The 26,955-nt window shown below is 47.3% G+C and overlaps 1 protein-coding gene across 6 annotated transcripts in view; it reads left to right on the top strand.

Moving 5' to 3' along the window:
* LARGE2 (LARGE xylosyl- and glucuronyltransferase 2) overlaps positions 1–26,955 on the top strand; it is a 207,194-nt gene that overhangs the window by 129,454 nt on the left and 50,785 nt on the right. For all 6 annotated transcript variants that reach the window (XR_011201291.1, XM_069221741.1, XM_069221740.1 and 3 more), the window contains 6 exons: positions 11,750–12,015; positions 13,981–14,063; positions 18,345–18,468; positions 18,864–19,035; positions 22,805–22,909; positions 25,495–25,607. Coding sequence is in view for 5 of the 6 variants with exons in the window: in XM_069221741.1 (XP_069077842.1) it covers positions 11,750–12,015; positions 13,981–14,063; positions 18,345–18,468; positions 18,864–19,035; positions 22,805–22,909; positions 25,495–25,607 (863 nt within the window). In the remaining variant the exon portion in view is untranslated. The remainder of the gene's footprint in view (positions 1–11,749; positions 12,016–13,980; positions 14,064–18,344; positions 18,469–18,863; positions 19,036–22,804; positions 22,910–25,494; positions 25,608–26,955) is intronic.

Genomic DNA, 26,955 nt, shown 5'->3' with positions numbered 1-26,955 from the left:
GTCTTGGTGCCTTGGCCGATAGGTTACTGAGCTGTTTGGGTGCTCAGAGGGCAAGGTTCAGAGGTCACTGTCCGTGAATATTAGATATAAACACATTTAGAATTTGGACCAGTGTCTGTGCACTGTCAGGTACCTGGGCAAAGAGGGCACGAAAGAGCTGAAACTGGATCATAAATTCAAAGCTGTTTCGAACAGGGGCCCCCAAAATACATTCAGCCCCGGGCTCCAAAATCCTTAAGCTGTCCGTGCTGTGAGCAGCTCCCCAAGGGCCTGATGCCCGGCGCGGGCAGCAGGAGTACATGTGCTCCATGCCAGCCAGGTATGCCACACCCCGGGGCTCCATGCCAACCCACACACCCGCATCAAAGCTCCCTCTTGTCTGGTGACCTCTTAATGTGTTTGCCTTTCTACACCTGCGCCTTGTGTGGGGTTTGTGGTCGGTGTCAGCAGAGGGCCTCTTTGTCCGGGGCGTGTGATCTCCGTTTACACCCTCTGTTCTTGGCATTTTTACAGGATAACTTCTGGATTCACAGAGTGACTCTCTTTGTTAGTTGAGGGATTTCTTTCCGGGATTCTGAACAACCTGTTTCATGAATCATTCAAGTCAAACGTGAAACAAAATAAAACTGCGTCGTCACCGAGAGGTAACCAAACGTCAGGTAGTGGGTTTCACCTTAACCCTGAAAGGGTGGCTCGTCTGTGAACAGCCCCCCTGGCCCCGCAGAACATGTTGGGCTCTTCAGGGGTCCTGGCAGGGAAGGGCACTTGCTACCTTGAACTCCCATAACGTGAACCGTGGCCTGAACCTTGAACCCCTAAAACATGGACAGCGGTCAGGCCCATGGACCCCGGACCCTCAAACGTGGACTGTCTTTAACCCAGAGGCCTGTAGAGCATCTCTCCTTCACTTTTTATTTTCCCTCCTTGGTATGTTCTGTAGAAATGTAGCGCGCACTATCACCCCGGAGGGTACCTTGGCGCTGAGCAGGTGTGAGTCTAACCAAACCTAGGGTCTAGTGAGACTACCCGAAAAGCCAGGTCACGGCTCTTCATCTCTTCTCCCCACCCTTTCACCCATATCTGCTTCCTCAGAGGACAGTGTGTCCTGTAAAGAGACACAGACTGCAAAAAAGACGTGTGTCAAAACCTGATCCAGCAAATTGCTTGCACGTTTCACTGACAGCGCCAGTGACCACCAGTGGACTCCAAGCAGGTCTGTGGCACCGAGCGGGTCAAGAGAACATGCAACCCCATGGCTTTAAAAGTGGTTTGGCTCGCTGGCCCTTCACTTCCAACGTAACAAACCCTTTTGGGCATCCCTCATCCCAGAACATTATGAAACCAGCATTGACAAAGTCAATAGGCCTCATCTGCGTGAGAGCTACTGGCTTTGGCAATGTGCTTCAGCCATGCCGTATACATCAGTGTGGCTGCTGTTCGGCATGGCTGAAAGTTGGTGGGATGGACACGGGTAGAGTGGGATACATTGGGGTGGATTCTAGTGGAGTGGGGTAGATTGGTGTGGAGTATATTGGAGTAGATTGGGATTTTGCAGATTGGGCAGATTGGAGTGAAGTATGGTCGATTTGAGTCGATTGGGGTGGATTGAGTTGAGTGGGGTAGAGTGGATTGGGGTAGACTAGGATAAAGTGGAATGGGTAGAGTGGGTTAGAGTGGAGTGGGGTAGATTGTAGTAGACAATCAGTGGGGTATATTGGAGTTGATTTGGACAGATTGGGTGGAGTAGAGTGGAATAGGTTAGATTGGCATGGAGTGGGGGTAGATGAGTGGAGTGGGGCTATATTAAAGTGTGGCAGATTGGGGTGGAATGGGGCACATTAGGATAGATTGTGTCAGAGTAGGGTAGAATAGAGTGGGATAGAACGGAGTGGGTAGATAGTGAAGTGGGTTAGATTGGGTTGTAGCGGAATGGGGTAATATGGGGGCAGAGTGGGGTAGATTATTGTGGGTTCGATTGGAGTAGAGTGGGGTAGATTGGATTGAAGTGGAGTGAGGTAGATTGGATTGGATTCGGATGGGTTTGAGTGGTGTGGGGTAGGTTTGAGTGGTGTGGGGTAGGTTTGAGTGGGGTAGGTTTGAGTGCAGTGGGGTAGAGTGGATAGGGTGGCATGGGGGAAGATTGGGGTGTGGTAGATTGGGATAGAGTGGACTGGCGTAGACGAGTTGGAGTGGAGTACATTGGGGTAGATTGGAGTGGGGTAGATTTGAGTGCAGTGGGGTAGAGTGGAGCAGGATAGAGCAGAGTGGGGTAGATTTGGGTAGAGTGGAGCGTAGTGGAACGGAAAGGAGTGGATTAGGGTGGAGTGGGTTAGATTGGGATTGAGTGGGGTAGATGAGTTGGAGTGAAGTACATTGGGATAGAGTGGAGTGAGGTAAACTGGAGTGGAGAAGAGTGGGTTAGATTTGGTAGAGTGGAGGGGGGTCGATTGGAGCAGAGTGGGGTAGATTTGGGTAGAATGGAGCGGAATATAGTGGAGTAGGATAGAGTGGGGTAGATTTGGGTAGAGTAGAGTGGGGTAGGTGTGGAGTGGAGCAGATTTGGGCACAGCAGGTTGGAGAGGAAGAAGATTTAAGTGGATTGGGGTGGTGGGAGAGTGGGGTAGGGTAGATGAGTTGGAGTGGAGTACATTTTGTTAGATTTGAGTTGGTAGTGTGGAACAGGATAGAGTAGGGGGGAGTGGTGTAGATTTTGGTGGATTGGGGTGGAGGGGGTAGATTGGAGTGGGGTAGATTTGGGTGGGGTAGTTTGGAAGTGGATTGGGGTGGGAGGGTAGATTGGGGTGGAGTAGAGTGGAGTGGGGTAGATGAGTTGGAGTGGGGCTGGGTAGATTTGAGTAGAATGGGGTGGGGTAGATTTGAGTGGAGTGGAGTGGGGTAGGGTGGAGTGTGGTGGATTTGAGTGGAGCGGGGTAGATTTGTGTGGGGTAGAGTGGAGCTGGGTGGATTTGGAGTGGAGCAGAGCGGGGTAGGATGGAGCAGAGTTGGATAGATTTGGGTAGAGTGGGGTAGATTTGGGGGTAGTGAATCGGGGTGGAGGGGGTAGATTGGAGTGGAGTAGAATGGTGTCGGGTAGATGAGTTGTAGTGGAGCAGAGTGGGGTAGATTTGGAGCAGAATGGGGTAGGGTGGAGTGGTGCAGAGTGGGGTGGATTTGAGAGAAGTGGGGTAGATTTGGGTGGAGTAGGTAGATTGGAGTGGGGTAGATTTGGGTAGAGTAGAGTGGAGCGGGGTAGAGTGGAGTAGGTAGATTGGAGCAGAGTGGGTAGATTTGGGTAGAGTAGAGCGGGTACATTGGAATGGGCCAGAGTGGGGTAGATTTGGAGTGAAGCTGTGGCAATTAGGCTGCATCACTTGCACCTAAGTGCTTATGAATATAAAGCGCCTGAAAGCGCTTTTGGTGGAACACATCTGAGAATGAGGGCTTGGGAGACCTGGACTAGTTGGTGCTCTGCGCAGAGCTGAGGGGTGGGAGAGCTCGATCGCTCTCTTGCTCTCTCTCTCGCTCTCTAGCCCTCTCCGGCACATACTGAGGCGCAGCCTACTAACACATGCAGTAACATGGACTGTTTTAATATTCGGTGCAGTTTCTTTGGCGCTACAAAAGGAAGCGCTTGAATATCAAAACAAATTAAGGCAAAAACAAACCTGTAGGACGGAAATTGAAAGCAACCCAAATGTATAGCATGGAAGTGTAAATGACACACACAAAAATGAAGAAAAAAAAATCAAAGTGCCCTGTATCACAGTGCGAGCAGCGGAAAGACGCTAATCAAATGAAATCAGTTAATGGCAGTCGCCTCAGACGAGTGGGTGTCGCAGACTGTCCGGCGGGGTTATACCCTCGAAACCCCACCCCCATGCCAGCGTCCGTACGATGGCTGTCGGAGGACCACTTCTCCTTGTTCGGTCAGAAGTGCAGCCTCTTTTGGCCGCCGGAGCCATTGGAGAGCTCCAGCACCAGAAGTAAGTCGTGGCTGTTACGTTCACTATTTAGTGGTGCTGAAAAGGGACTTGGGGCCTCTACCCTCTCTCAAAGCTTCCTGAGAAACGACAGGCTCAACATGCTCATGCATCTCCAGATCCTGCCTGCGATTGACTCTGGAGACTGGATGGTAACGTTGGATTCAAAGGACATTTATTTATTAATTTTCATGTCCCCGTCTTGCAGGCCCACAGACGTTACTTGCTTTGGTGGGCTGGGAGCATTTCCAGTTTGCTGTGCTCCCCCTTGGCTTCACTAGTGCCCCTTGGTTGTTCACAAAAGTGTTGACGTGGTGGTTGCTCGTCTTCAGAGGTCAGGGTCCCAGTCTTTCCCTTTCTCGACGACTAGCTACTGAAGGCCGGCTTTTCCCAGTCGTCACCTCCCTCCTTACTGCAGTCCACCTTCTTCATTCATTGAGGTTCATGATCACATGGCAGTAACACCCGATTCCTTTTCAAACGCTCACTTTAATTGGTGCTAATATGGACATGGTAAGGTTTCACACGTACCCTCCGGTGTGAAGATCCCAGGACATTTCGGCTACGATTGCAATGTTTTAGCCTTGGTCCTGGATTTCGGTGAGACTGACGTTGAGGCTGCTCGGGTCTGATGGCCTGCTGGTGAAGCATGCCAGATTGCACATGTGGGCTCTGCAGTGGTATCTTATGTGCCGATGGGTGCAGCCACAGGGGAATCTCTCAGATTGTGTCCAGATTTCAGAAGGGACTGTAAGAGATCTGCAGCGGTGGTTACTGAATTGTGATCTGGCCATCTGCAGACCCATCTAGCTTCCCTTCCAGAGGGGACAGTGGTGACCTATGCATCACTTCTGGGATGGGGTGACCACCTTGGACAAGTGGAAATCAGGACTGTAGTCTCCATCGGTAGCCTGAGTCACATCAACCTGTTGGAGTTATAGGCCATTCGCGTGGTGTTGAATGCCTTTCTGCGTTCCATCAAAAGGTGGCTGGTGCAAACATTCAGACAACTCCCCCACCACCACCATGTGGTGCTGCAACAAGCAGGGCAGCATGTGATCGTGGAGCCTGCGCCAAGAGGCCGTGCACCACTGGACATGGCTGCAACGTCAGGACATCTTCCTAGTTGTACAGCACCTGGCGAGATCTCTGAACGCCAGGCCAAACTAACTCAGCCAGCAATGCCTTGTGGACCACAAATGGTGTCTACACTTTGAGGTGGTATAATGTCTCTCCTACGAATGGGGAGAACCTTGGCTCAATCTATTTGCTGCCACTGAGAATGCACCGGGTCCGCTCTTCTGCACTTTGGAGTTTCCAAAGCATCTCTCTTTAGGGGATGCATTCTGCTTGGAGTGGAACTCGGGACTACTGAACGCCTTTCTGCAGATACCACTCCTGCCGCAAGTCCTCAAGTAGATCTGGAAAACTGGCCCAAAATCATCCTAGTTACTCCTGACTGGGCACAGAGGGTATGTGTAAGGAAATGCCTTTCTTTGACTGATGTTGCTGAGTTTTCAACTCTGAAGTGTAAATGTGCATCTTGGGATAGCCAGATACCATATATCACAGGAAGTGGTCATCAGGACTGAGGGGACCTAGTAGCCCTATGGCTACTGACTGCGTCTACCCAGAGAGCACTTACTGAACATAAATAGGGCACCTCGTTCACCAAGAAGTCTGCAACGGTGTGGACTACTCCTGCTACACCTGATGGCTAGCAAAGGAGAGGGAGTGTACTTGCTGTGTCTTTCTTGTGGAGAATTTGTCTCCAGAGGCCAGCCAATGTCAAGAGACTCCAAAGGTCAGTTGACTGACCTCCTCTTCACAGCACGAGGCCACAACAGCTGAGAAGCATACTGGGGCAGATTGGGGCGCAGAATCATCTCTTGCATCACTTCCACAGAAAACCCCTGCGTGGATGAAAGTGCCTGGAACTGACTGAAGATTGCTTCTTCCTGTGAGGTAACTCATTCTCAGGCCTGGGTAGTCTTCCTGACTGGCTCTCTACTGGAGTTAGTCGCCTAAAGTGGAAAGTAACCGCAATATAAACAGCTAAACCTTTTAGTGAAAAAGTTTGTAAGTATCAAATTTGTGTGCGTGAAATGCTTTTTCACTGTACCTTATAAATTCTATACCTCCGGTAGGTCTTTTTCATTGTGGGGTTTAAAAATCTATAAAAATACAGTCTATTTTGATAAATTGGTGTCAGATTTCTTGAGGAGTCTTGCATATTTCTTCAATTGTTTTTGTACTGTGTAACCCTTGCTGCTCAGTGCCACAGCTACCCAGGGTTGAGCTGAAGGTTTGACAAACTGAACTTACAGGTCCTAGAGGGGTGGTAAATGTATTACACAGTGAGGTCGCACAAACGCACCATTTAATACACCCAGTTTCCTCACAGCATGGTATCCCAGACTCCTGGACATGAGCCTCCATCATCTAATGAGGCCGTCTCTTCAGAAGGATCTTCTTTCACAGCCGTGGGGCAGGGTCCTACACGTAAACCCGATGGGCTCCATCTTCATGTTTGGAGATTGAGCGACAGCAGCTGTGTTTTTGAACCTACTTCCGAAGTTGTGGATGTTTTTCTGGTGGCCAGGTACCCCTTGACTAAATCTGTATACACCCCCTGTTGGGACAAGTTTGTGGCTTAGTGTTTGGACACGCATGGTGACCCACTTCATGCCAAACTGTCTGAGGTGCTACTGTTTGTGTTGTAACTGCCTGGCAAGGTCTGGCGCTGGGCACTGTTAAGTGGTGTTTGACTACTTCAGCCTTTCTGCGATTGCTGTTCAAGTCACCTATTGTGACTCATTTCTTGAAAGCTTTGCAGTATCTTTTCCACTTTCCATTTTTATTATGCACCAATGAAATTTGAATGTGGTTTCATGTGTGTTCTCCCTTCAAACCTTTGCATATCTGTCCTCTCAGGCTTCTTACTCTTAAGACTGTCTTCTTGGCGGCCAGTACATTTTCCCGGAGGATGAATGAACTTCAAGCCTTCTCTGTTCATCCACTGTATACTGCCTTCATCCAAGACAAACTGATTCTTTGGATGTGGGCCTCTTTTCTACTTATGGTGGTGACCCCATTTCACATCAGTTGGACCATTGCCCTTCTGATGTTCTTTGCTCCTCCTCACCCCTCTGAGAACAGGCTTCGTCGTTTGGATCCAAAGAGAGGCCTTAGTTTTTATACTGAAGATAAGAAGGACCACTTACTGGATGATCAGCTTCTCGTAGGATTCTTCGCAGCAAAGAAATGTATGCAGTGTAGTAGAGGATCATCTCTCGATGGATCAGACTGGGCATAAAAATCTGCTATGCATTAGCGAAAAAGGAGCCTCCGGAAGGCTTGAGAGCTCAATACACTGGGATCAAGGCTGGGACTACTGCATTGGCACATGGTGTGCCTGTCCTCGACCTCTGGCAGGTGACTACGTGAGCTTTACTCCATATGTTCACGAAGCACTATTGTCGGGACAGTCTGCTACATCAAGATGGGGATTTTGCTTGCTCGGTCTTTATGGTTTAGGCCTGTTCTCAGTCCCTTTTCTGGGGAGGTTATTGCTGTAGTATGTATTCTAAGGTAAGTAATGTGCGGTTAGAAGTCTCTACCTTCATTAGTGCCTTTTCTGGTAGAGACTGAATCTATCTGCAGATTCCTAACTGGCCCACCCTTCTCCCTACTCTGCGAACAGGACTCCTTGTCCTGGATGGTCCTTTTTCGCTTCAGCCCACTGGTCACATCCATTCTGACATGGCTTCATGTTTATGGCCACGAATGTGTCACAAAAGAAACCAGTGTCAGCACACTATGGCGGTACATTTATAGACATCCTGTGTGGACGACATCCACGCTGAGGAGTTGGCACCACCTACTGGCCTGTAGAAGTAATGCTCAAGATTGCCCAGCTCCAATCTGACTTCTGGGGAATATTCTAGGGTAAGGAATCTGAGGTTTGATAAAGTCTCTATTACAAGAGACATTGCCAAAGGTAAGTAACTTGTTCTTGTAGACCTCCCAGCAGTCAGGAGGAATGGTGAGTTATGACTTCTAGTGCGCCAGTAATGATAGTGAGTAAAGTGCTGATTCCCCCTAATGTTTCAATCTATATAGAACCCTTTTTATTTTCATGGCACGCTTCTCTCGGGCTCTGGCTAGATGTCTCCTTCAAGAAATGGTAATATTGAAATATCTTTGGGTAATTTTTCTATGTGTGGAGGTCACACAGGAGGATTTGCATGCTCTTGAGACTAGACACAGAGCCAGAATTACTGATACTTCTTTGATACTTAAAGCGATACGCCTGACAATGAGTAGTGTATGTGCTCCATCTCTCTGAAATAAGTCCATCCTGGGACAATGAATGTAGCCTGCCTGGTGATGCCAGGTTTATCAGGGTAGGTGGCGCTCTGGCTTCGGCTCTTAGTGAAAGTAGCATCCCATCTTTGCAGTAAGGATTGAAGATGGACTACTGCCAGGTCACCAGTATCAAACGGATGATGTGCGCATGTGACCAGAGGACCACTGATGTTCTTACTCTGTATCCCACGTCCGTCTGACCTCAGCTTGTGGACATCTACGTTGAGCTTGATGAGCTACCAAAGTCGAGCAACAGAAGCTCAGCCTTGGTTCCCTTTGGCAGTTGGTAGCCATTTACTGTGGGTGTCAAGGTAAGTAAGAATATTGGCAATAAAAACTCTCCTTCCCTTTGTACAGACTGGAAGCTCAGCAGGAGCTGAAAGAGAGATGTTCAGAAACTGTAGTCCCGGCATAACATGACATTAGCGTTCAGTTTAAATTCCGCTCTTTGGACTGTGGGCACTAGCATTGATCTAGGAGGACCAGGCTGAAAGCCAGTGGCATGAGCGACAGTTGATGATGGTCGTCGTAGATTTAACTGTGGTTTTTGTCATGTTGTACGACTACACGCTGCTGTTCCAGTCCTTAAGACACATCTCCGTGTGAGCCCCTCCATGGTGTAACGTCTGTCGGTGTGGAAGAAACACCAGGCTCTGGCAGCCTTCTACGTCGGGGGCAGTGGGCAAAGTGCAGGAGTGACCCTGGTGAGTTGTTTGGAGTCTTATTTGACATTTCTATCCTTTTCGTTCTTTCATCTAATAAACTCTTTACTGCTTACACGAAAGCGACCTTGCGGCTTCATTGGTAAGCAGGAGCTGTACAAATGGAAGTTAGGTTGTGGAATCTGGTAGTTTCTTCTGGAGGTGAGTCTGATGCCTCCTTCCCTCACATTATGTGCGATGCAGCTCTTTCCCCTCTCCTGTGAGGCTGGATTTCCAAATGTTGAGCATCTTAAGGCATTCTGATTGCATCACCCAGATTTGGGGGTTGGAGGGAGATTGCTGTTGTCAAAGGATGTCTGACCGCAGTGTCTCACCACCTTTGGGTCTCTCTCACACTCACTCGTTCCCTCTTTCCTCTCTCCCTCCCTTTTCCCCTCTCTTCTATTAAGTTCAGTACCACCTACAGGTAATTGGAGAAATGTTCTCTGAGATGTTGGAGGTGTAAGAGGGTAGAGGTTGGATCCTTCAGTTTCTCGTACTTCACAGTTCACCTTCATTCATCTCATGAGATTGGGCTCCTTAGTTCCCTTTCATTTATATCTTGATGTTGGTCTTGTCAGTTCCCTTTCATTCATCTCATGAGGTCGTTCTTCTTATTCCCTCTACATACATGTCATGAGCTCAGTCTTCTTAGATGACCTCTTCTCTCTCTTTCTCTTGCTTTCAGTTTCTCTGTCCATTTGTCCAAATCGCCCTCTATTATTCGGTTTTGTTGATTATTTATATAGCATGTTTCACCGTGCCGGGTCACCTCAAAGCATGCCCATTAGAGGGTGGTGGGACAGGAGAGATGAGACAGAGGGACCATACTGAAAGGAGGGACAAGGCTGTGAGACCAGCTGCATTGAGGACCCAGCACTGAGGTTGTGGTGGCGTCACAGCCGACAGACCTACAGATTGTTTTGAGTTGCTGGGTTTAGTCGTCCGTTACCCAAGCTGGAAGGGAGTGAGTTGGGTGGAGGAAAGAGGAGGGAAAAGAATTCAGTGGGTGAGTGAGCGAGGGTATGAAGGTTGATGTGAGAGGTGCCAGAGTATAACTGATCGTGAAATCATGGTGCTCTTGGATAGGTAGCACCCCCCCCCCCTTTGTAAGTAGTGCAATGCCGGCTCCTCATCTCTACAGTCAGACCTCCCATGTGGCCTCCCAGTAATGGATACATTTACCTGTCTGCCGAAAGCTGGAAGGGAGCAGGAGGAGCAGTGGGGAACACTTGTGGGCCTGGGTGCGGCTCTCATCCCCGAGCGCCTGGGGCGGGAGGACACAGGCTCAAGGGTTAGGTGGAGAACCTCCACACATTGTTGCAAGCTTGGCTCCAGCACTCACCCTTTCTAGCATGACCTGCACTGAGCTTCCAGCGCTCAAGACCTCACCTGAGGCCTCTGTGGTGTTAACCCCATCCAGGGCTAAAGCTGCCTTTGAGGACACCTTCAGGACTCTTGGGTTGCGCAAGGCAAGATAGTGCTGCGGTGTACCCCTAAAATATTACACCTCGAAAGACTGCTCCATATCACACCCATGGATGGGGGGAGTGGGGATGGTGAGGAAATGTGTCCTGAGATAACAGCATATTAAAAATACAGTCAAATAAGAAAAGAGTAACTCAGTAAGTGAGTTCTAGGGTGGAATTAGAAAACTTAAAAAAAATATATATTGCAAACTACAGAAATTCTAAAGTGCAAAGTCACTGTCATTAATACTTTCACTAATAGTACAATAAAGGGAAATAGCAGAATCAAAAAGTAAAAAAAAAAAAAAATGGACTCCACCCTAGGAGGAAGGGGAAATCATCTCATTCGTCCTTCAGTTCGAGGGTTTGTATAAAACATCTTCTCTGTGGAAAGCATAGGAAGTGCAGATGCATCATGGTACATGGAAAAAGAAGTACATTTTCATTAGATCAATCCATTGTATTAAAGAGCATCATATAGCCTTGCCACCTAAGCGCTATCCCACTACATGAATATTGATTCAGCCCCCTCTGAGCTAATGTCATCCGGAGGTGTCTGAGCAAACTAGCTACAAATTTACAGTGAACTGTTGTGAATGAATGCAGTACTGTAAACAGACGGAAGACGCTTTCAGAAAAGATAGATTACTGAACCCATGCTATAGAGTCCTTTCCAGAAACCGTGCCCTTCGGAAATAAATACACATGACTTCTGTGACCGCCTGCAGCAGAAATAATAAACCAAGCATAAGCTTGATGAGATCTGCACATTGAACAAGATGAGTCTAGGTTAGCTAAGGCCTAGTTAGCATAACCCAAGAAAATGCACTTTAACAGGTTACAGGAAAAGAGTTTCAAATGCAAAAGGCATTCTGTCAGTGCACACGTGAACTTGAGTGTGGACTGTACAATGTATTTAACATACAAAGATCCCACGCTGCGTATAATGTCAGTGTGGCCTGCCTATTTTATGCCGCTCAGAGGGGGGTGGTTGTGGCATATCCGGGGGACGAGGACAGAATAGCCATTGAGATGTTGAGGTGGTCAGAAGGCTGTTCATAGTGGCTGAACAGTCTCCAGCCCACACATGATATCTGCTCTGTCCTTGTGTGTCATGAGTTTATCTGAGATGTAGGTCTGGTCTGAAGTAGAAGGCAGTGCTTGTTGGCTGCCCATGCATTTGCCCCTCTCTGTTCTCTGACCTCATATAACCTCTTTACCATTTCTCTAGGTGGCAGGTCTTTTCTTGTGCCTCCTTGCTTCCGGGACCAGCCTTCACCTCACCTGCAGCAGGAATCTCTGAAGGAGAGACTGCGGACTGTGGAGGAGGAGAACCACAAGCTCCGTGTGCAGCTCGGTCAGGTGCAGGGCCGAGGAGCTGATGGGAGCTCTGTGAGCCAGCCATGGCCAGCATCCGCCGAAGACGGAGAAGGCACAGAACAGAAGAGGCGGAACCGGAGCGACTGCGTAAAACAGCGCGCAGTGGAGAAGTGTGAGGTGAGCAAAGATGCTGATGCTGGAGAAGGACATGTGCGGTTTATAGACGCAGCATCTGCTAGGGTGCCCCAGCTGAGAGCGAAGACACTACCTGATTATCTGCCCTGCTAGCTCACACAGACCCATGGTGTGTGTGTGTGTGTGTGTGTGTTTGTGTGTGTCTGGGGAGGAGGGGTCCCCTGTTGTGTGCTAGGCCATGTGTGATGACGTGTGCAGGTGGCCTTTCATTGTTGACTGGTCTGTACAATCTCGCCTGCTGTGTAGGGGAGCATGCATGATTTCGTATACTGTGCAGTCCATCATTTGTGGTAGCAAGTTTGGTGTGTGATGCTGTGTGACATAGTATGTTTTTGCTTGGCCACCATGTCACTTGCTGTGTCCAGGGGTGATGCAACCTGCTCTGCATTCTCGTTTGTGGCAACATAATTAGATTAAAGAAAGTGCCTTACACGGGAAGGTCTCAAGGACATGTTTAGCAGTACATGCTGTCATGGAAGGCAACTTATATGATTCAGTATCTCTGGAGACTGTCACACAGTTGTCTTTGGTGGGTTCCCAGGACCTCACAGTCTGAGGTAACTAAGGAAAAGTCAGCAGTGCTCTTCCAGCTCTTTCTGTTCCTGCTGCCTGCCTTCATGACCCCTGAAGCGAGGGCCATCGGGTATACTGCCCTGAGCACGGGGACAAACATGCTTAGATAAAGATAAAAAATATCCCAAAAGAGTTCCACTTTTTTATTGGGAACGTTTCTCCCCTATCAGTTCTAATACTTCAAACATCCCCCCATCATAGATTGATGTAACATTAATAAAAAAAATTAAACAAAACAAAGGGCATCGTGCAATAGTTAATTCATACTTTATCAGCTTTTTAGATGCAATTTTATACACATATATACAATGAAAAAGACAAAATTAATCAACATAATTTCAACAAAACAAACACTAAGTGAATTCTTGTCTCTGTCAACAATTTCCAAACAGCGGTGGTACAACTATTATTTCACAACCGAGTCCACAGGGAGGCAGTCCATGCGTGAGCGAGGGAGTTTGCTGAGGAACAGTCTCTCGAGTAGCTTCTTTAAATGCCTTGACCACATTACATCACCTCTCGTTTTTAAATGAATGGGCTCCTCCACGTGCAAGATCGCCGCGTTTCGGGCCCTTGTCATTATCGGCTTCCTCAGGACCTCAGAAATACACAAGTTCTCTGTGCGGACCAAAATAAACTTCAAATCACAAATATTATCAAACGTCTCTACTCCATTACCACGTGCACCACTTCTAGTAAACCATAGTAAAGAACCCTCAACGGTGTTATGAAGTGCACTTACTTTGCCTACCCTCCCTCATGACTGGTCATCTGTAAACTCGATAAACTGGTAATGGGGGAATAGGGTCCAGGACCCCTTGCAGCCATCCCACATGGATAGGGCCACCAAACGTGTACCTATATCAGTGAATTTCACCATTATGAGTGTTCCCAAAGCAGATTACCTCGCGTGTGTATCAGTGCTAGAAGGGAGTACACATCTACAGCAAAGTGCCATGGACTGACATGCAACCTCAAAATCTAGTGGCCACCAAAAGGTATGCAAGCAAGGGCAGTGCCACCCCTGGTTACTTCTAGTTGGCGTCCTGGAACCCTAAGGTCTACAGACCCGGCACGTCCAATACCATTGTTGTAGGAAGCAGAACATGAGGGCTGCACACCCTCCAGTCGGACAAGACCCCCAAGCCAGACCCATTTCTACTGTAGGCGCACATGAACTAAAGACCGCAGATCAGTACCATGATGTCTTGTCGCTGCCCCCTTCAGGTGCATCGTGAACGTGCATGTGCCACCCCTGCCACAGGTTTGCACTCTGCTGAAAACACCTAAAAGCCCACCTTACATTTTAACATCACATTTGTTGGCTTTATGTGGACACCTTGCGTAGATTTTTCTGTGTTTTTTCTCCCACAGCTTATCCATGTGGCAATTGTTTGTGCGGGACACAATACCAGCCGGGACGTAGTCACACTTGTGAAATCCATCCTCTTTCACAGGTAACAAGATCTTTCCAGAAGTAGTCACTTTGATTTTGTATTGCGGAATGTGGGGGATCGGTTTAGGGGTGATCTGTCTGATGCATGTAGGGGTGATCTGTGTGAGGGGTGGAAGTGCTTGGGCTGCAATAGTGTGTGCTTTTGTTCCTGCCTATCTCTGCACACTGAAGGGAGCATAATGGTGTACTGTAATTGTAGATACTTTGATGTTGCTTTCAGTTGATGGTCTTGATAGGCCTTCAGTTGGTTTGTGGTTAGGACTGCTGTTAGCAGAACCTCAGATGGTCGGTGGAGTGAGTGGCTCTGGATGGACCTCTAGCTAGTCCATAGAGCCTACAGCTTTCTTTGCCCTGCACAGCATCCTTGGAGTCGATGGCTCGAGATGGACCTTTAGGTGGTCTGTGGAATGGAACTGCTGATGTTGGCCCTCCAGGTGGACTTTGGATTGTACGTCTCTCATTGGACTTCTAGAAGTTCCAAGGAGCGCATCACTCTTGTTGGTCCTCTAAGTTATTTGTGGAGTAGGTGTATCTCAGTGGCCCTGCAGATTGTCTGTACCTCATACAACCCTCATTGGCTCTCCTGATGGTCTGAATTCAGCTTGTGTTGTGAAAGCTCTTATTGTTTCCAGAGGGGTGAGGTTGAAAATTCTTACCTGGTTCTGATGCTGCATTTGTTGAAAAGCTCCATGAACCGACAGGAGGTGCCTGTGGGTTCACGCTTTAGGTGACGCTTTGGGTTACTGGGATGGATGCTCGTGTCGAGGCTGTTTATGGTCATTCTTTCAATTCCTATTTCATGTTTCAGGCCCTGCATGGAATTGGCAGCTCTTTGTAAACCTTGGCTCGAATCATGAAATCTGCGGATTTTGTTTCCCATCCTCTGGAATTGAATGCCTTATGTGTTCCTTAATTTACAAAACCCTGAGTTAGGGTTGCCATCAGGGATTTCCCAGATAAATGACAGATTATTGGTGCTACAAACCTAAGGGCCTGATTTTGAGTTTTGCGGATGAGGTTACTCTTTTGCAAACGTGACTGATGTCCCTTCTGTCGTATTATGAACCCATTCTAGCCTACGGAGATTGTAATACGGCGGACGGGATGTCCATCTTGTTTGTGACGGAGTAACCCGTCCCCCAAACTCCAAATCAGGCCCTGAGAATTGATGCCTGGGGGTTGCCTCTGCCTCGCTGGCAGTGGGAACTTTTAATTCTTGGGCAGATTCCCCTTTAGTGGTTCAGTGGTTCTTCTGGGGGGTGAACCCCTCCTTGGAAGGCACTGCTGTCTACTTAAATCTAGATCAAATAAAGGTACTTAGCGAGGAGAAGTTCACCAGTGGTTAGAGGTATGAGAGTGAGTGAATATTAGGCACATTCTTTTTGGTAGGGATTTGTTTCATAATTGGAGGCTAAAAACAACTCACCAGATTAAATTTTTACATGATGACCAGCACAATAAACTTATTTCTGAACAGTGGGAGGCGTGAAGGCGGAACGCATTGGCTTTATAATTTGTTTACTTTTTGTTTAACTTATACTAATTTTTTTAATCGAGTATTCACTTCAATAAAAGATTAGATTTTTAAAAAAAGATATCCTGTCGGTTGGGGTTTGTTGTGTTCCCGTATGGGAGGTCCCTGAAGGTAGGGTACTAAATGAGGGACGTTATAGTTAGGCTCACATTTCAAACGTACAAAACCTTAGAAATTTGCAAGTTATAGTTAGTAATCGCAATTAACTATGACTAAGGTAACTATAACTTGCGCCCTTGCCATTCACTGGTAATTGCACACAAATTATGGCAGTATGACATCATTGATTACATCATGTATTATTTGCAGTAAAACGTTTGACGAAAACTGCGCATGGCAGAACATAAGTTATAGTTACCTTAGGGCACGAGTTATAGTTAGTTGAGATAACTAACTGGCAATATTCTAAGGTTTTGTACGTTTAAAATGAGTGCCTAACTATAACGTCCTTGTAACCTTTGGTGTTTATTCAGTGAATATCCAGGTTTTGTTTGTATTCTATTTCCTAACTATAACATCCTTTGATTATTTTTTTTTCTGTGAATTTCTATGTTTTTTTAAATGTATACTAATTTTCATTAAGTTCATCCAACCACCTGCGCATGGCCTTTGAAAAGCTCTGATGTTTGACAGCCGGCCTGCTTTAAAGGTCCCGCTATCAAACAGCAGAGTGTTTGCTGTGGCTTGGCCAAGCCACAGAAACCAGCTATGCCCCCGTTGTGGGCACCCCGGAACATAGCAGGAGCCAGCCCTGGGGTTGTGGAGGACCCCAGGGCCATCAGTGGCTCTGAGGCTGGTCTGCGTGGCCCCCCTCCAATAAGAAAATGGCCCCGGGGAGGTGGTGGTCCCCAGGGCGCAGGGGTCCCATAGGGACTCCCTTTGTTTGTTTTTAAACATTTGCCCTGGGGGGGTAGAGGTACACAGGGGGAAAAAAAAAAAAAAAACGTGGGAGACAGTTTTTTTTTTTTTTTTTATTTTTAACATCAAAAATATATCCACTGAACAATCCGCAAATGTTTCCAATGCTGTTTTTTTTTATTTTTTATAATGCTTTTTGCCCTGGCGGGGACCCTACGAGACCCCAGCACCAGGGCTGAGGGGTCAGGGTGACTCTACCTTGGCCCCCCCCCCCCCTTTTTTTTTCTTTTTTTTTCTGGGACTCGGCTGAAGCAGATTCCCAAGATGGCTGCCAAAACTTCTCTGCTGGAGTGTTCTGAGCCTATCAGATATCAGCACAGGGACAGTTTGATCTGCGGAGGTTCCGCGTCCCTATGTATCTATATTAGTTGGCTTTAAATTCCTTTAAAACTACTGAACGGATGCGCCACAAATCACAAAAGTGTGATCTGTGGAACAGAATCCAGCTTCGTGCCAAATTTGGTGTAATTCCATTTAGTGGTTCGGGCTTTAGGTGGTCTAAAGGTCCTATGGAAAAATGAATGGCTAAAGCACGTTTTAGGACCCCCCCCCCCCCCCTTTTTCTCGGCCCCTACTTCACAGATCACCCCAAAACGTTCAGGAGAGAAGCTGTACTAAGCAAAGTATAAGTTTTGAAAATTTTGGGAAGATTTGTCAAGCGGTGGCAAAGTTTCATAGGCAAAACAAAAATGCTCTTTCTATAGAACTAGGTTCTACCTATAGCTACCTAATGGAGACCGTCCAAGGGAAGGACGAGGCTTGCACCAGTAGGCCTTTGGACCTCATCTCTGCTGTGGGGACATTAATGCCTTTAGTCTTATGTGAGAAGCCATGGGAAAATATCTTCAAGGTTAACAGATTCCTGAGCACTGCAACATCACCAAGGGAGGCATGCCACTCAGATCTGATGGGTTTATTGGGCACTGTGACTTGATATGTAGATCAAAGACGGATGTTATCCAGTCCTGGTCCACACTGAGGGTTCGGAGACGAGCTGCTCATGGTTAGTCTGAGGCTAGCGCTGTGAACTAGCGCTGGAAATGGCCAAGTGACTCAAGGTAAAACATGCTGGTGAAGAAAGTGTACTCTAGTGAGACGCGATGACCAGTGAGTTACCACTGGTGTTGGTACTCATGCGTAGAGGATAGGCAGGACAGGCCCTTTGCAGGTGGCATGAAGATCTGCCAGAGGCATAAGGCATACCAGTCTGTCATGTGGTAAACAGATTCCTGAGGACTCTGTTTCTGTGCCGTAACTTCGATTTGTGTTTTAAGGAATTGCTTTCTTCTCATGTTTGGATAATCTTCAGTGCTGGATTGTAGCTCGAGGGGTCCACTTTCAGACCAGCTGGTGTTGGATACTCTGCCAAGGATCTTTGAGACCCTCGATGCCAGTGTAGCAGTGGCCCATGCTCGGATGAAAATCGCCTGGTGCCTCAGCCATGCTGTCTTTCTAGGGTTCCTTTTCTATGCCTCCTAGTTTATGCAGTTACCGCTTTGTCCCTTATGTCTCATCGCACCCAACCCCCATCGCCTCTTTGTTGTTTTCAAGCTCGTGCATGGTAGATGGTTGTTAGCGCTTAGAACAGATCAGTGCGTAAATGAGTAGCTGTTTTATTTAGTCTGATTGTTCAAGTTGGCTCCAGAGAGGAGGGGATGTTCCTCTGCATAGCTTGGGGAGCACTGTGCTAGGTGGAGGCCAGTAAACTTGCTCCTTCTCTACCATTCATTGCCTTGGACCCTATGCTCTCCCATCCTGGTCAAGGTTCGGCATTAAACCAACATGGCTTTGGTGTTCACCAAGATTTACTTTCCTGCTTCTTCTCTGCAGAAAGAACCCTCTGCACTTCCACCTGATCACAGACAGTGTTGCTCACGAAATCCTCCAAACGCTCTTCCAGTCTTGGATGGTCCCATCGCTATCTATCAGCTTCTACAACGCAGAGGACTTGAAGGTAGGAGAGGCCCGAATTTAGCAGATCAGCCACACCTGGATATAATGCATGTGTCTTTTCTTTGACGTGGGACACGCGCTTCTTCAGTAATATGGAGCATATGGTTCTTTCGTACTACCACATTTGCTAATGCAATCAGATGTCCCTTGCAGCCTCCATGAAGCCTGACGTGGCACTTCCATGAGCCTATGGCTGCACTACTCCCACAAGGCTGCACATTAGTAGCTGCTGTGAGACCACTTGTGGTGCTGCCAGCACCGGTGTTATAAGGCATGGCATCTGACACTAATGCCGTTGGCACTTAGAAGCACAGATGCTCAACAAAAAGCTGTGATTAAATTTGATGCTGTGATTAAATTTGACATTTCGCTGTCTTTCCTCTGTTTCCTTTTCAGACCGAGGTTTCCTGGATTCCCAACAAGCACTATTCTGGCATATATGGGCTAATGAAACTGACTTTGGCCAGGGCACTGCCTTCTGACCTCAGCAGAGTCATCGTCCTGGATACAGACATCACCTTTGCCACTGACATTGCAGAACTCTGGGCTGTGTTCCAAAAATTTACAGGTAAAGAACCCAGATGGCATGGGGAGGGACCCCATTACAGCCCAGGTCATCCCATGTACAGAGTACAGAAGAGACTCCACTGCAGCCTACATCACCCTTGCACCATTAGGTGCTCCACTGCAACCCTGGTCAACCCATGCACTGAGGTGCTCCACTGCAACCCTCGTTAACCCATGCACCATGAGGTGCTCCACTGCAGCCCTGGTCAACCCATGCACCATGAGGTGCTCCACTACAGCCCTGGTCAACCCATGCACTGAGGTGCTCCACTGCAACCCTCGTTAACCCATGCACTGAGGTGCTCCACTGCAACCCTCGTTAACCCATGCACCATGAGGTGCTCCACTGCAGCCCTGGTCACCTCATGCACTGAGGTGCTCCACTGCAGCTCTGGTCAACCCATGCACCATGAGGTGCTCCACTGCAGCTCTGGTCAACCCATGCACCATGAGGTGCTCCACTACAGCCCTGGTCAACCCATGCACCATGAGGTGCTCCACTACAGCCCTGGTCACCTCATGCACTATGAGTTACACCATTGGAGCCCGGTCACCCCATGGACCATGCAGTGCTCCATTGCAGACCACATCACCCCATGCACTATGAGGTGCTCCAGTGCAGCCCTGGTCACCCTATGCACCATGAAGCGCTACATTGCAGCCTACAATCCCTAAAATGTGTACATATGGCCCTAGTTCCTTGTATCATAGAGTTCCAGCCTTGAGGTACTCCACTGCAGCCCTGGTCACCCCATGCACCTTAAGGTACTAGATTGCAGCCCTGGTCGCCCCACACACCATGAGTTTCTCCATTGCAGCCTACATCACCCCATGCACCATGAGGTGCTCCACTGGTCACCCCATGCACCATGGGGTGCTGCATTGCAGCCCTGGTCGCACCATGAGGTGCTGCATTGCAACTCTGGTCACCCCATGCACCATGAGGAGCTCCATTGCAGCTCTGGTCACCCCATACACCATGAGGTGTTCCATTACAGCTCTGGTCACTCCATGCTCCCTGATGTGTTGCATTGCAGCCTACTTCACTTCATACACATTGAGGTGCTCTATGGACCTCCTGGTCACACCATGATGTGCTCCATTGCAGCCCTGGTCACCCCATGCACCTTGAGGGGACCCACTGCAGCCCTAATCCTGCCATACATAATAAGGTGCCCCAATGCAGCCAATGCAACACATGCTTGGTGACATTTTATGCTGCTGGAGCAGTCAATCATGAGATGCCTCACTGCAACCCATGCACCATGAGATGCTCCACTGCAGCCCTGGTCTCCCTATGGACCATGAGGTGCCCCATTGCAGCCCTCATCATGCTATACATTATAAGGTGCCTCATTACAGCCTACGTCATCCCATGTACCATGAGGTGCCCTACTGCAGCCACATCATGCCATGCATCATGGGGTGCCTCACGGTGCCCCATTGCAGCCCATGCCATCCCATATATAGCGAGAGCAACCAAAATATCTCATACCCCAGGCAGAGAGAGGGCCTCATTCCAGCTTTTATCCTCAAGTAAAGAGGAAAGGCTCACACAGCAGCTGATGTCATGCCATGCTCTGGAAGCAGCTGACGTGACAGGCACGTAAAGAGGAAGGATCCACATGGAATCTGTTGTCATGCCATGCAGTGGGAGAGGCCCACGTAGCTCACATGGCATGCACGTAAATCAGAACACAGCACATGCCAGGTGGCATGTTATGCTTCCGGAGTAGTCCATAGAAGCTCTCGTACCATGCACGTAAAGAGGAACAGACCACACAGCAGCTGACGTCATGCCATGCGCAGGGGTCGGCCCACTGTAGCTCACGTGCCGAGCAGGTAAATAGGAGGTCACACGGCTGCTGGCATCTTAGCATGTAGAGGGAGCTGCACACAGTAGCTCGCATGTCATGTAGAAGAGTGGAATTGGAAACAATATAGCAAGCAGGCAGCTGAGCTGTTAAGCCAGACCTAAAAAATGAATTTAAATTTATCAGAAGCTTATAGACCAACAGTGTCTGAAGCAACCACAGAAAAGGTTTTTCAGATTTACATGTGCCAAATTGTGTTTCTGTAGCGTGTTATTGAATTAGCAATTTAAATTTGCGAATCAGTGTTTGAAAGGAAGGGGCGTGTTTAGGCCATCCCTTCCTAATACCAATTTGCAGTGGTATGCATGAATGTTTTGTGACTAAATTAGGGTACAAAACATCAAATTTTTTACCTGAACCTCATGGGTGGCGGTAAACATTTGCAAATGGGAAGAGGCCCCCAGGAGACCCCCTTCCCCTTCCAAGGGACCACTGCCTGCTCTTAAAACAAGCATTTGCAATGCAGTGGGTCTCGCGTTTGTTCGAGTTGAAGCTATTAGCATTATAAATTCCTAACTGGACTTTTCTTGCCACATAAATTGAAAATGAAAAGTAAAACAGTTGACATAAGTGAGCTGATTCAGAGCTCCACAGCCGCCCTGAGCATAAGTGCAAAGGAGAGATACAAAAGGAAAAAGAAGTTCGCTCTCAGTCAAACATATCGGCAAACGTGCAATTATCCATGTAACAGAGGCAGTCTTGCAAGGCGGTAAGAAAACTGCCCCAAGGAGGGACAAACATAAAGCATTTACCAATGATGACAAAGGATTTTTGAAAGGCAAGCCCATAAACGAGTGATAGTGATGGGCGTGGGGTGGGTGTGGTTAAAAGCCCACTGATAAATTACAACACGTCAGAGCGCTTGTGAGCTCCACTTAAAAATGAAACTCAAACATTTCATTTATGTTTTTGAAATGCATCTCATTTTCCTTTAAGGAAAACTGGCTGCATTAAAAAAAAAAAAAAAAAAAAAATTGCTTTATTAAAAACCAATCACGGAGATGGTGGTCTGCTAACCTCAGCAGGACACCGTCACTTTGGTGGGCGCGATTCCTAATGTATCAGAAATTGTGACCTGCCTCATTAATATTCACAAGTTAGGTTGATTGCGACCCCATTAGGAATTGTAAAATGAAACTCAATCGGTTTCAGACATTAGGAATAGAGATTTTCCAATTGCGATTTGTACACATTCACAATTAGGAAATTGCAGTCCCTAAAATTTGTACATATGGCCCCTAGTTCCTTGTATCACAGCGTTCCAGCTTTGAAGAGGTCATGACATTCACTGCTGATGTGCGATTGGCTGGGCTGCAGTAAGCCAAAAGCCATCTGCCTTATGCATTTGTAGACTAAGGAGTTAACCCCAGCGAGAGAGCAAACGTAGGTAAAGCCAGTGGGAGGATCCCCTTTCCTAGTAGCAATTCCTTTTATTTGTTGTTGCTTCCAAGGGAAAACATTTTTGTCTTATTTGTTTATGTTCAAAACCTAGCATCTCCTTCTGCGACCAGTGGTTCAAAGGATATCAGATGCCTGAAGACCTGGGCTTTCTTTTTACAAAGCATTCTTTGCAGGTGTGTTAGCCCTGTTGATTTAACTGAGGGAAGCCAAGGCTACAAGCTTAGAACTGAAGTACTGAGCATTGGATTGATTTATCATCCATCAACCACACTCCAGTCTGCATCCCTCACTTTGGAGGTCATGGAGCCCCACACCCCCAGCTCACTTTCATTAATAAAAACGTGCTTTCTTCGCGCATGGTCTTCCTCAGGGTAGGGAAATAAATACTACTACTTTCTCGCCCCGCTTTGCCTCCTGCTAGGTGATTCTTGTATTGTGTTCTGCCTGTGATTCACAGCATCTCCCTGTATCTACTCCTTGTTTCTTTTGTTTCAGATAAGCAGGTGATTGGGCTGGTGGAGAACCAGAGTGACTGGTACTTGGGGAACTTGTGGAAGAACCACAAGCCGTGGCCGGCGCTGGGCCGCGGGTTCAACACAGGTAACTAGTCAAGCAGTAATAATTCTTATCATCGTTATGAAAGCTCTGATAGTGCTGTCATTAACCTGCCCCCTTTAACCAGCCCTCCAGCCTCTATCAGGTCTTTGGGACTCCTGTTCTGTGCCTTAGCTGTCTCTCTCCATATCCTGTTTAACCCATCCCTCCAGCAACCGTGCCACAAAGAACCAGTGCCGCAAAGGGTTCTGATCCTAACCGGAGAGGTTTATTCAGTGCCTCAGACCGCCAGAGCGCCTAGAAGCACAGAGTGTGAAATACTTCAGCAAACAGATTCCATCTCTCACCAGCTAGGGTATATTACTTGATATGATTTGTGTAGCGCTGAAACCCAACTAAGCGCTAAGGGTGGTGTTTCTTGAAAGCGAGGTCACCTGGGTGACATGTTTCATCATTCTGGACAGCTCTGGAACAGTCTCTGTGCATGCCTTGTCCCAGAGGGACTGAGAACAATGTGTGGTCCATCAATATCTCTGAAGAAGGACTGTCCTTAAATCTGCTGAAAATACAGGGTTGTGAGAGACCTCTGAAAGAAATTGTGGTGGGTTTTGCATTTGTTCTAGGCTACATCAAGAAAGCAAAGTTTGGTGAAAAATCCAAAAACGTTAACATTTTAGCAATAAAAACTAAAAGCCTGATTACAAGTATAGCTGCTAATTATCAGAGTTCGCAAATAATGATACCAAGGGGTACATTATTCATCAGGTGTTCACTTACTAGAAGTTTCTGGGGAATTACTTGTAGATTTTGCTGTTTAATGCACCAAAATCCACATGACACGGTAAATACTATATACTTCTCCACCGTGGCATTTTGGCAGGTTTGACCTGCTGGAATTTGATGAATGTTGAGTTGTTGGATGTGTTAAATAAAACCAAACTCGTAATTCCCGACTGTGCGTAAACCGGAGTTTGTGAACGAGTCAGAATGAACTGAGCCACTCGTAATCTGGCCTAAAAATTATGTAGAGGTCTGAGTAAAAAAAAAAAAAAAAAAAAACCTTTAGCTGTTAAATGACAGTGGTTGAAAAGTATTGTGTTGTCAGAAGAGCTCCACGCGTTGGAAAGCAGTTACATTTTCCATCAACAGCTGGAGCTCTTGTTTTAGAGTGATGGTCATGCTCCCACTTAGTGTTGTGAATCGTAAGATAGCAGAACACGTCATTTCCACTTTACAATATGCTGTGATGAGCTGTTGAGTCTGGGTTGGGGACAGTAAAGGACGAGAGATCTTCGCACAGGCCGCATTGCTGACACCTACCTGACCCATGGCTGTCCTGGTCTTCCTGGAGGCTGCCTCCTGCTTGGGTGACGTGTCCGCTCAGTCCATGGTTTTTTAGGCTGTGGGTTAGATATACAGACCCAGCGTTCTCCTTCCTGGATCTTTTTTGTAATTCCAGAATGCCAGCCCACATTTCTTCTTCGATTTTTCTCCTACTGAAGTGAAATGACTTTGGGCCTGGTTTAGAGGTTGGCGGGCGGGGTACTCCATCACAAACGTGTCCGATACCCCATCCGCCGTATTACGATACCGACAGGATACCGTCACGTTTGTCACGGAGTGACCCTCTCTCCCAGACTCTAAATCAGGCCCTTTGTGCGTTTCTAGAAGTGAAGGGTTCAGTCCTCCCAGATCGCGCGCGCCGCAGTCTTGGGGCCGCAGTCTTGGTACGACAAGGGACAAAGAGAAAGGTGATGGATTTGCCTTGAAACTTTACTTGACCAAAAGACATCTTTGGCAGGAGACCCCACTCTTTCTAGCTTTGAGCGTATCCAAGTTAGCCCAGAAAAGGTTGTTTTTCTCATATAAGCTGATCAACTGTTTTCGGTCCAACACACGCCCCAGCCATGGCTATTGAGTGTCTCCCATTTTCTGATTCCCTAGAACCACTTACTGAGCGCCCCAACCCATTCCAGGTCGGTCTCCTTCCCACTCCTTGACTGAAGAAAGAAATAGATGCAGGACTATAATCGCGAAAACCTGCTCTTAGTACTGGGCAGACAGGTTGAAATAGAAATGCAATCTTCAGTATAGATGGTGTCAAGTTGGAAAGGTTTTTCACTAAAGGCCTAATTTCCACCTTGTAAATTACTTGCGCAGAGTTTCAGCCCTTGAGAGAATCTGGTGGTTTATAAGAAGGTGTGGTTTAAAAGGAAGGTCTGAACTAAAATGTATTGGATTTAATTATAAACATATAGAATCATTCTGTGGTGATGTGATAGGTTTTACATATCTTTTCATATGTTTTCATATATTTTAAATGAAATGTGGCCAAAACCTCAAGATCCTCACAGGTAATGTGCTGTGCTATATAGATGTCGGATTGATTGATTGTTTGATTGATAGAAATAGTTTTAAATAACCTTTCATTCCAGGTACTAAAATGGGCTCTTTCTGACCGAGGGATAAAAATGGATGGTAAGGGACAGTAAGATGGTGGGTAAAATGAGAGTGAATGCAAAAGATGTGGAAGTAAATGAGGAGTGTGTTTAACAAACAAAGTGAGTGGATGAAATAGGGTTGGGAAGGAGGAAGAGAAATTAAACGAAGTTGTGTTGTTTGCGTCTCAGGCGTTATCCTACTCTTGCTGGATAAGTTGCGTCGCATTGGTTGGGAGCAGTTATGGCGGCTGACGGCGGAGCGCGAGCTGATGAGCATGTTGTCTACATCCCTGGCGGACCAGGTGAGTAGTGCAGGGCACATACGTGTGTCCATATCGAAGCTTGGCTTCTCCCTGTCCACGCGGTGTCTGGAGGGTAGTGAACATACTGTTCACAATCGTGGTGGACCACAGTTCATGTGTGTGCCACATGAAAGCATGGTCTTGGTGTCTGCCCGCGCTCTGCCTGTCTCACAAGAACCCAAGACACTGCAGGTTAGGTCTCTTGTCAGACATGCTGCAACTCTACACTGCTCAGAACTCTTTGCAGAACATCCGTCGTCAATGTATATTGTATTGTAATAGTATATATACAGCGCTTACTACCCCAGACGAGGCGTCGAAGCGCTTTTCGGCAAGTAGCACGCTACTCCGGAACCCAACAAGAATTAGTATCGGGAAACATGAGTACAGTTTTAGTATTATTATGAGTTAATTTGAGCTGCAGATATGAGTATATCAAGAATCATTATTGAACTCTGTGTGTAGTGTAGGAACACTGGTGCTCAGTGAGGCAAATTCTCCCACTGCTGTGGAAAACTATCTCCTAGTCTGAGAAACACCGTTTCTGCCAGACAACCGTGTCTGTCACGTGGTAGCGCTGACCAAAGATATTTCAGAGAATGTGTTTTAATGGTCACTGATACAAGCACATCACTTAGATCAAAAATAAGTAATTCCAGACCAATTTAGTAAAATTAGAAGCATTTTCTGATTACATTAAGACCAAGATTACTCTTAACTCCTTTTAAAATTGTCTGCTTATTTTATGTCCATGTTTAGAATATTTTTGGTCCGCAAGAAAGAGGGGACTCTTATGAAGCACAGGGTATATGTTAAGTCAAGCATTCTACCCATCACTGTTTGTCCAAGTGAAATGTCTTACGTGCAATGGCTTCACCCCATTGTGGAGTGGATACAGGGCCCAGATGTGGGTCCTGTATTCACTGTACCGTTGACTCCAGCTACACCTCAATCATCAGGCCCAACGCTGAAGCAGGCCTGGGGCTCTGGTGTGGCACTTCGAGCTCCACTGTTCCTCCTGCAGCTGGACCGGGAATGATTTGCATATGACTGTTCTGTTTCTGGAGTGTCACAGTAGGCAAAAAAGCTGAGATAACCTCAGACACTGCATCCATCACTTTCTTGGTATCTAAAGGACACTGGTGGACATCTTTTAGAAAGCAGGGCACATAGGCCCTGGGCAGACCCTTGAAATATTTTTTCAAATGTATACACTGAGACAGATGAACTGCAAGTGTGTGAAGTGGAAGTCAAATACATTTCTGAAAGCACATGTAATGCCCTTTGAGTCCTATAGTTATGTAAATATTGTTCGACCCTCTTGTGTTCCTGTCATGTGAAGTGCCAA

The sequence above is a fragment of the Pleurodeles waltl genome, chromosome 3_1, assembly GCF_031143425.1.
Source record: "Pleurodeles waltl isolate 20211129_DDA chromosome 3_1, aPleWal1.hap1.20221129, whole genome shotgun sequence".
NCBI classification, from domain to species: Eukaryota; Metazoa; Chordata; class Amphibia; order Caudata; family Salamandridae; genus Pleurodeles; species Pleurodeles waltl.
Note: the sequence above shows the minus strand (reverse complement) of the source record. Positions and strands in the feature narration are given on the sequence as shown.